Source organism: Cibotium barometz, chromosome 14 (assembly GCF_041138505.1).
Source record: "Cibotium barometz isolate CiBa-2024 chromosome 14, ASM4113850v1, whole genome shotgun sequence".
NCBI lineage: Eukaryota > Viridiplantae > Streptophyta > Polypodiopsida > Cyatheales > Cibotiaceae > Cibotium > Cibotium barometz.
This window is the reverse complement of record NC_141059.1, coordinates 21,246,609-21,257,001: the sequence shown is the minus strand read 5'-3', so window position 1 is coordinate 21,257,001 and position 10,393 is coordinate 21,246,609. Positions and strand designations below refer to the sequence as shown.

At 42.1% G+C, this 10,393-nt stretch overlaps 1 protein-coding gene across 1 annotated transcript; it reads right to left on the bottom strand.

Annotated features, from left to right (window-relative positions):
• Positions 1 to 1,388: 1,388 nt before the first annotated feature.
• LOC147631785 (pentatricopeptide repeat-containing protein At2g03380, mitochondrial-like) lies at positions 1,389 to 6,328 on the bottom strand. Its single transcript, XM_086808320.1, has one exon. It carries the CDS (start codon positions 6,218 to 6,220, stop codon positions 2,768 to 2,770), a length of 3,453 nt encoding a protein of 1,150 aa, XP_086664446.1. The 5' UTR covers positions 6,221 to 6,328; the 3' UTR covers positions 1,389 to 2,767.
• Positions 6,329 to 10,393: the final 4,065 nt, after the last annotated feature.

Below are 10,393 nucleotides of genomic sequence, written 5' to 3'. Positions count from 1 at the left end.
ATTTGGACATCATCCAAGATAGAATGAACTTTTGGGATCCTCTCCTCTTCCCCCTCATCCCAGGTAGCTCAGTATTGTTTCTTTTCTTATATTTTCTAATATAATTTCAGTCTTTTAAAAAAAGAAAAAAGAAATCACTGCTTTTCCCCACATGCTGGCGCACATGTGACAATTGGGCTACTCAATTATTGGACAATAAGCCCATTTATTGCTCAATAAAGAAAATAATTAATTGGTTGATTACTGAATAGAGGAAGGGAGAGGCCCAGTTAATATAGTGCCATGCTGCCAATTAACCTACAGATCCAGCCACCTAAGCAAAGGACCTTTGGACTTTTGAACAATACTTTTTTCTAATTCCATCTAGGCTCATTATTAATTGGGGTCTTTTGCTTTTGGATTTGGTTGTAATATTGTCTTTTGCTTTGGATTTGGTTGCAATGCTTGGTACAACATCTCTTAAGTGTACCATATCCGAAATAATGTTGAGCTGTCAAGATTTTTCCCAAATAAGTCGATCAAAGCTTCTTTTGGTCAATCATCATCATGACATCTAATGGTGGAGGAAATTTTACTTATTGTTTTAAAATTTGTGTTAATTTTTTTTATAGATTTAGGGAAGATATATTTTGATTAGCATTTTTTTCATGTGTAAGTTTAGTTATTATTCACAATAAGAAGTGGAAGGTTATTTATTCATTTTTTTTAAAAAAAAGTTGGACGATTTTGTATTACATGAGGGTCCCACATACTCTTTTTACAAACACACACTCTTGCGAGTTCACGAGATACAAGGTAACACCATGCAATGTAGGTAACTGTGGATCGAACTCACTACCTCGGGTTACAAGCCATCCACTTCAACCAACTGACCTACCAATTGCTAGTTTTTTTTTTAAAAAATATTTTAAAAAATTTTGGATCTAGTTTTTTTTTTAATATTTTAAAAAATTTTGGATTTGAATATGTTTCTATCTGTTGGTGTAAGTTTAAATTTTTTTAAAACATTACATAGTGGCAAGGCACCTTTTTTAAAACCTTACATAGTGGCAAGGCACCTTTTTGCAAATGATACGCTACAGTTGACAATTTTTCTATTTAACATGGTTTCTATAATTTATTAGGTTTCAACATTTGTCCAATTATCATAAAATCATCTTGTTGATTATTGTCATATGAATTTCCCATCTGGTATTTTAAAGTATGAAGCTACTCCTACTGCTTCCTTCAAATTGATCCCTTTTGATGAGTTCTTTCTTGTTCTCTTCTTCATGCTAAGTGCCCAATCAATTAAGGTCTGTAGTTACTGACTTCTCATAATCAGAATCCTAAGTGGTAAAGTTCAAACCCCGTGGATAAAGCTCTTGATGCTTTTGGCAAACTCTATCACAAAATCTTTTTCCTTGTTTCAGCTGATTTAGCAAGTCTTCATCTCAAGGGTATCCAAATCTCTTAGCACAGGCTTTCTCAAGCAAGCATTGTCAGCATCTTCTCTATAAAGGGTGTTCTTCGTTCCAATTCCTGGTGAAAATTTACTATTTATTGATCACATTGCAAGAGCTTGTAATATTGGATCAATGGGCCTTTGTTTGTTTACCTAATACTTGGGTGGGTGAAGCCTTTACCCACTTGAAGGGCCTAGTGCAACATCTCTTGATCGAATTTTTAAGGCCTGAGGGGATAATCTCTAAGTAGATGACCAACATTATAGTCTCAGCACAAAGTTTGTCCTTACTCTTGGTGAATTTTGTGTGGACACACATTTATCCTATAATTACCACCACTTCCAAAGCATTCCATTGCCTTCCTTTGCACAAATTGGACTTCTCCATTCACTTTTCATGTAATACAAGACGGGTAACATCCACACATCTCTCACCAGAATGGATGACCACTGGTGCTGAGTTTTGATTGTTTTGAGGTGGAAAACTTAGGCGTGGTATCCACATCCTTGATTCCTGACTTTGATAACGCCTTAGTTGTTGTTTAGCTATTCATACCTTGCCCTTGATTATCCTTATAATATTCCATATTTTGACGTTGCAAGATAAGCCTTGCTATTACCTCTTTTGGTATGTTGCATGGATGTCATGGTTCCCAACATGCTTGCATATTTGGCAAAAGAACCTCCTTTGCTAGAACCCTAGACATTCATTGGCTGTGTGAACTCCTAGGAGCATGGAACACCACACATAGTGCCGATGTGGTTGTAGCCTTGGTCTGCCAGTTCTCTTGATAAGGACTCCACTAATAACGACCCGGAAGTAAACTTCCCACCAACTGGACAAAACAAGGAAACTGCCCTCTCCATCATTCCAGCATCAACATTTCAAGTAGAGGAGGCAATGCCTACTGCAGTTCACCACCAGTACCCACAATGATCACCACTAGCACCCAAAAATACACTTTTCTTCCTCCTACTTGAAAGCACTGCGCATCTTTGCCGAGAGTCCTTTGCAACTCTATCACCAGGAAATTTTGGACGTGTATGGGTGTCCCCTGTGGTGTATTAAATAGGGCACACGTAATACTATCTACGTAACACATCTTCTCAATGTAGCTTTTGTCTTAATGTCTCACATCTCTGCATCATCAAAAATGCCCCATGCCTCTGAACACAATCCATGACATTCTTTCTCTCTCATTTTGCAGGAAGGAGATTCTAGCTTTGCATCAAATATCTCCAGTAAAAATGCGCACACAATTCCAGCAATGTCATTGGTCCACCAACAATGTCCTGGCTTCTTGTCTTCTTCCATGCTTATTTTCACACTCTCATTGCCTCAATATTATTTGCTTCCTCTTGAGAGTAAGAACCTGCAGAGATGTGAGACATCAAGACATAAGCTACAGCATCCTTTACATCCAAACGCACAGCATGTTCAAAGGCCTGTTTTCCAAACTCCACATTTCCCCAATATCTACAAGCACCCAGCACAGTATGCCACACAACAAGATCAGGACAGAAAGGCATTTTCTTGATCATTGCTACTGCCTTGTCTAATAGGCCTGCACGGCTGAGGAGATCAACCACACAAGTGTGATGCTCAAGTGTTGGAATGATGCCATAGTCATTGGTCATGGCCTCAAAGTACGTCTGGCTCTTATTGAATAGACCTGTGCGACTGCATGCACTAAGAACGACAACAAAGGTGACCGCATCAGGCTTTATACCTTCGCCTAGCATTCTGTCATAAACATGGAAAACATTTTCAATTTCTCCAAGCTCAGCATATCCCGTGATCAAAGCATTCCACGAGACTAAGTCTTGAACTGGAAGCCTATCAAACACTTTCTGTGCTGTTGCAAGCGAACCACATTTGGCATACATATTGACCAAGGTGTTTCCAACAAGGTCCCTTTCCAACCACCCCCGTCTTTCGATCTCAGCATGTATTTCTCCACCCCTATCTATGGATCCTATGCTGCCACAAGCTTTCAAGCTGCAAACAAACGTGACAGCATTTGGGGAGACACCCTCAAGTTGCATCTGTTCAAAACACTTGAGTGCTTCCTCACAATGACCATGTTCAGCATACCCTGTAATTAGTGCAGTCCACAAGACGACATCTCTAACCAGAAGCTTGTCAAACATCTTCTGTGCTACAGCAAGTGAGCCACATTTAGCGTACATATCAACCAAAGTGCTGCAAACAAAAACATCTAGTAGCAACCCCTCTCTGTCAATCACAGTATGTATTTCTCGGCCCTTGTTTGTGGCTCCTATACTACCACAAGTTTTCAAGCTGCAAACAAATGTGACAGCATTCGGAGTGACACCCTCGAGTCGCATCTGTTCAAAACATTTTAGTGCTTCCTCACCATGCCCATGTTCAGCATATACTGTAATTAGTGCAGTCCATGAGACTACATCTCTAACTGGAAGCTTGTCGAACACTTGCTGTGCTATGGCAACAGAGCCACATTTGCCATACATATCGACCAAGCTGCTGCCAACAAAAAGGTCTCTTTCCAGCAGACCCCTTCTTACAATCTGAGCATGTATTTCTCGGCCCTTGTCTGTGGCTCCTATGCTGCCACAAGCTTTCAAGCTGCAAGCAAACGTGACGGCATTTGGGAAGACACCCTCAAGTTGCATCTTGTCGAAACACTTGACTGCTTCCTCACCGTGCCCATATTCAGCATATCCTGCGATTAATGCATTCCATGAGACAACGTTTCTAACTAGAAGCCTTTCAAACACTTGATGTGCTTTTGCAAGTAAGCCAAATTTAGCATACACATCAACCAATGTGTTGCCTATGACAAGGTCTCTTTCCAGCAACCCCTGTCTTTCAATCTCAGCATGTATTTCCTGGCCCTTGTCTATGGCTCCTATGCTGCCACAAGCTTTCAAGCTGCAAACAAACGTGACAGGATTTGGGGAGACACCCTCCAGTTGCATCTGTTCAAAACACTTGAGTGCTTCCTCGCCATACCCATGTTCAGCATATCCTGCAATTAGTGCAGTCCATGAGACTACATCTCGAACTGGAAGCTTATCAAACACTTGTTGTGCTTTGACAAGCAAGCCACATTTGGCATACATATCGACCAAGCTGTTGCCAACAACAAGGTCTCTTTCCAACAACCCCTGTCTTTCAATCTCAGCATGTATTTCTCCACCCGAGTCTATGGCTCCTATGCTGCCACAAGCTTTCAAGCTGCAAACAAATGTAGCGGCATTTGGGGAGACCCCCTCAAGCTGCATCTGTTCCAAACACTTGAGTGCTTTCTCACCATGCCCATGTTCAGCATATCCTGCAATTAGTGCAGTCCACGAGACTACATCTCGAACTGGAAGCTTGTCAAAAATTTGTTGTGCTATGGCAAGTGAGCCACATTTAGCATACATATCGACCAAGGTGCTGCCTACAAAAGGCTCTTTTTCCAGTAACCCCCGTCTCTCAATCTCAGCACGTATTTCTTGGCCCTTGTCTGTGGCTCCTATGCTGGCACAAGCTTTCAAGCTGCAAACAAATGTGGCAGCATTTGGGATGACACCTTCCAGTTGCATCTGTTCAAAACACTTGAGTGCATCCTCACCATGCCCATGTTCAGTATACCCTGCAATTAATGCGGTCCACGAGACAACATCTCGAACTGGAAGCTTATCAAACAATTGTCGTGCTTTGACGAGCAAACCACATTTGGCATACATATCAACCAAAGTGCTGCCAACAAAAAGGTTCCCTTCCAACAACCCCTGTCTTTCAATCTCAGCATGTATGTCTTGGCCTTTGCCTGTGGCTCCTATGCTGCCACAAGCTTTTAAGCTGCAAACAAATGTGAAAGCATTTGGGGAGACACCCTCGAATTGCATCTGTTTGAAACACTTGAGTGCATCCTCAGCATGCCCATGTTCAACATATCCTGCAATTAGTGCGGTCCACAACACAACATCTCTAACTGGAAGCCTGTCAAACACTTCTTGTGCTATGGCAAGCAGGCCAAATTTAGCATACATATCCACCAAGGTGCTGCCAACAAAAATCTCTCTCTCCAACAACCCTTTTCTTTCAATCTCATCATGTATTTCTCGGCCCTTGTCTACGGCTCCTATGCTGCAGCAAGCTTTCAAGCTGCAAACAAACGTGGCAGCATTCGGGGAGACACCCTCAAGTTGCATCTGTTCAAAACACTTGAGTGCTTCCTCACCATGCCCATGTTCAGCATAGCCTGCAATAAGAGCAGTCCACGAGACAACGTCTCGAACTGGAAGCCTGTCAAACACTTGCTGTGCTTTGGCAAGTGAGCCACATTTGGCATACATATCAACCAAGGTGCTGCCAACGAAAAGGTTTCTTTCGAGCAACCCCGTTCTGGCAATCTTGGCATGTATTTCAAGGCCTGTTTCCAGATCTTTCAGCTTTGCACAAGCCTTCAGTAAGGCCACAAAAGTATGCCCACTGGGATGTACAGAATCATCATTTTGCATTTTCTGGTACAGGCTGAGAGCATGTAGTGGCTTCCCACATTTCATATAGCCAGTGATGAGGGAATTCCAAGACCGGTCGTTCCGATACAGTAACTTGTCAAAAACCTGCTGGGCATCATGCATGCTTCCAACCTCCACCAACATCGAAACGAGATCGTTCCCCAGTGATCTATGAACGTCCAGTCCACTTTTGCGCATGTAGGAATGCAAGCGCAGTGCGTGTGTTCGGTCTCTCTCCTTGCTGCACTTGTGCAAGATGCGTGCAAAGTCTTCAACAGACATCTGGGGCAGTACCCTTCTTCCAAGGAATACAATGCCTCCTCTAGGCTAAGCATCCTCCTACACCCACCATCAGAACTGTCCTTCAACAAGCGTTCGGTCCGTCACCGTCAGTGCAAAGGTGAAACACACTTTGAACTCAAATTATAGCCATCAAAAGAAATTAAAGAATACATCGTTTAGAATTAATCCAAACATAAATATCCATTAATACAAGGTATAATCGTATTAATAATATACGAATAACCCGCATCTATCTAATGTCAGCACGAGAAAACGTACTTTAACATTAAATAACCCTCGAAAATGTTAAATTCTCGAGAAAAAGAATTATCATGATTTTTTCTAATTTTCTAGGGCCTCAAAATATAATAATTTTACATTCCACCAAACCTATCTTATGGCATTCCAAACCTATATTTTTCCAGAATATTTTTTGGAATTAAATTTGTCAAAATATCAATTTTTAGGATTTTTAAAAATAATATCTAGAATATTCCTAATTTTTCGTGAGAATCCCATCGTTCACGAAATTTCCAATTCCGCCCGACAATTCTCAAATCCAATGAAATTTTTTGATTTTCTGGGTCAAAAAATATTTTTTAAAAGAATTTGAATGGTCACGGGCGCCCGAATGGACACAGCACATGCCAAACACCAACCCCATGGCACTTCTCATAAAAAGTCTACCAACCAAGAATCACATCATATGAATCCGTGTGCCTAGTAAAATTCATAACTACAAATGTATGTCAGTAGAAAAATGAGAAGACTTTCATCTTCAGGTCTCCAAAACTCCCATAGGTTGTATTGTCAACCATTTTTACAATGAGGGTCGTCTACTCTAAAGCTAGTTTTTTCCATTTTTCCCAACATTGCTTGGTGATACGATACTTATTCTAGCTCCACCATCAAGGATTGCAAGAGGAGAACCCTTATGACCGATGGAAGTGTTGCATTCGTGTCATCACTCTCATAACACTCTCCCATTTGATTAACCAAAGTTTTAATGAGTTTAGACAGGTCGTCCCTTCTCCCTCCACCATTTCTAAATCCTCCTTGAGAGGCAAAGGTAATTTCTTATTGGTTGGTGGATGAACGTACATTCCGTCTCCACCTATGTCCACCCAATCTTTTCAATCAATCATCATCTGTACTTCTTTTCAAAGACACTATATGAAAGCATTTTGGGCCTCAACTATCATCTTGGCCTTTTCCATCTACCCTAACTTGCAAATGACGGTAGCAACTTCAACTCTAAGAGGAACCTCCTTTGCCTCTTCAATGATGCCAAACGCTCATGCCATGTAAGAAGCAAAAAACAAAGCCATTGACATAATATGAGTGAACAACAATAATGTCTAAACCTAATATATTTCGGGCATTACAAGCTACTGAAATACATCAATACGGACGTTGCACGTGCCGTACTGGAGGGAACTGCAAAAGAACCTATGGGGGATGCATGTGGCATGACGTGTCGATATATTGGGGCTCCATTGGAACACTAGGTTGCCATAACGAAGCACTAGCCTGTCTTGGGCTCATGGATACTAGGAGGATTGGAGGATATGGTGCCCCCACATCTATCTGCTACTCCTGTTGAGCAATCTCACTGACCTCACCCTTGAAAAATTGGTTACCTAAATCATCGTACACATTTGCAAGTGGTCGCAGACATGAACTAAGGCACACCTCATCGCTCTCCTGATGCAATGTTGTTGCAATATCCTGCATGCTCTAGCCATGGTCCCAATACTACCAGCAAAGCAATCAAGGACTGCATCCCCGCGCGAGATTAGAACATCCCCGCGAGATTAGTGAACGTCCCGAGTAACCACCTGCCATAGTACAAGCTCACAATTACCATATGTACAAATGGACGATAATGTTTAAGATAATGACTATATAACGATTTCACTACTTGAATCGTGCTTTAAAAGGCTTGTAAAAGGCTTTTAATTACCTTGTAAAAGGCTCGCTCTACACTCAACACTATATCGGATGGGATTCTTGTATCTAATTGGTATGGAGAGGTTTCCTCCTGCGCTTTCTGCTCCAAGAAGATATCGTCGCCCACCTCAAAATATGAACAATCTGCAGCTACCCCGCCTCCCCACCTGTCATACTTTGTACGACTCGATGTACTCTCACTAGGGTGTGTGAAGATAGCAATGACCAAAGTAGAAACCTACTTGCACACACTAGTAAGTACGTTAGGGAGGGAAATCATTGAGCTTCACTTTGATAAAAACCAAAGAATCCTGCACTCACATCTTCTTGGCCATCTTCTGACATGACATACAGATATGGGACATGTAAGAACAAAGTCCTTCGCAATGTGAAGTTCCAAGTTCTCGCCTCCCGCACAACAATCCCTAGGTGCTATGCATGTAGAGTGCACACCATAGTGCCATCAACTTAGGAACTCTGCAACAAGTACAAAAGCCGACTCCACAAGTATCTCCCTAAAAACATTCCATCGAGGAATCACAAAATCGCCCTTGTGGAGACACAAATCTGTAGGAAAATTAGCCCACACCAAGCGCAGGCCTCCAAGGCTATCGAAGGCATCCATGCTTTCCCATCTCGTTAGAGATCCCATGAATGTTGCAATACTGCAAGATTCCTAGAATAACAAAGCACGTAAGGGGAGTGCAAATGCTATAATGATGATGAATGGAGAGAGTCACTATCACGTCGCCAGAGAGATCGTACCTATGTTTTCGCTTTTCCAAAAGCGCGAGATGGAGGTGATCAATGTTGGAGATTAAAACTAAGTGCAAGGGGTCCACCACAACGGACTGGTAGTCTTCATTTACACACCACCAAATACATGTTATGAGCGTTGATGAATAAACGATCTAATGAATGTTCAAACATGTTAAGTTCACTTACTAGATCCCAAGAGGTCCACCTCGTCATCTTTTAAACTCTCCGACCCCTGCTCTTGGGTTTCACCATGCAAAGCGGTCACCTACTCTGTGCGTGGGATTGCCGCTCATCTTCATGCTCATCTTACTTGGAATGGCTGTCCTCAGATTCCTCATCAAAGTCATCCCCTTCCCACTCTGGCCTGACCTTTTTTGGGATGATGGAGGCTCCTCGATTGTGGATTTCTTATCATTTCTCTTCTCGGGGGCCAATTCTTGCTCGATGGTAGGCTTCTTGCCTTTCTGGCTACTACTGCATTCAACCAACATTCGAACATTAAATTCTCAAAAAACATGCGTCATACTTCATACAAATTAAATACTATAAACAAGGGACACACTCTAAAACTGCGCTGCCTCCTCTAGAGGAAACTCCCCCTCTGGGTAGTCTAACCACCATGGGCAAAGTATCCATGTGTCCTTGCCACCACTGAAGCTCGTCGATCCATGTGTCCTTGCCACCACTGAAGCTCATCGATCCACTCTTCGAGGTACAATCCTGTCTCCTCTACCTCAAACAGCACCCATGCGTCTGAAGGGTGCTCGAGAATGTAGACCCGATCACGTGCACTACATTTCCACCACCTAATACATAAACATTAAATAAGTCCAAGAAATCAATACAAGAGGCGTGACAACTTCTCCACCATGCAAGGTAGAAAAAAAAAAGAGTTATGGTACTTTATACCTACAAAAGAGGTGTCGTGCTATGCACAGCAGGTGGTTTTTGCTGATCAGGATCCAAGGTGGCACGCATTTTCCCCTAATGAATGTCTTCTCAAAATGAGACTTCCTCTATAAGATTTCAAGGCATCCGTGATACCTACTTTCCAGAGTCTATTTGTGGTTCTTTCATGCATGCCAGCTATTGCAGGTGAGTCTGACTCCATCTTTGCGTACAATTTCAGCGTGTACTCGGTCAATTGGAATGAGTACATGTGACGATGGATCCACATGAAGAACGCTCTGTCGGATGGTAGAATCTATGCGTCCCTCATAGCAAACTCGCCACCAGCCAATATGTCAAGCAGCCTACATTTCTTGCATTGTAGACAAGCATTAGATTTCTACTTACTTTTAAAAAAAACGTAATGCGTCAAGAGAGCTAGAGATCTTACTCTTCATTTGAAACATGTGCTCGAGGAATCTCTGCTAGCTTCAGAGTTGTGAATTTACTAGCCTTTTCACCCCAGACTTAGTACGAGATTACTTTTAAAAAAACTCTTTCCCACAGTGGGGAATG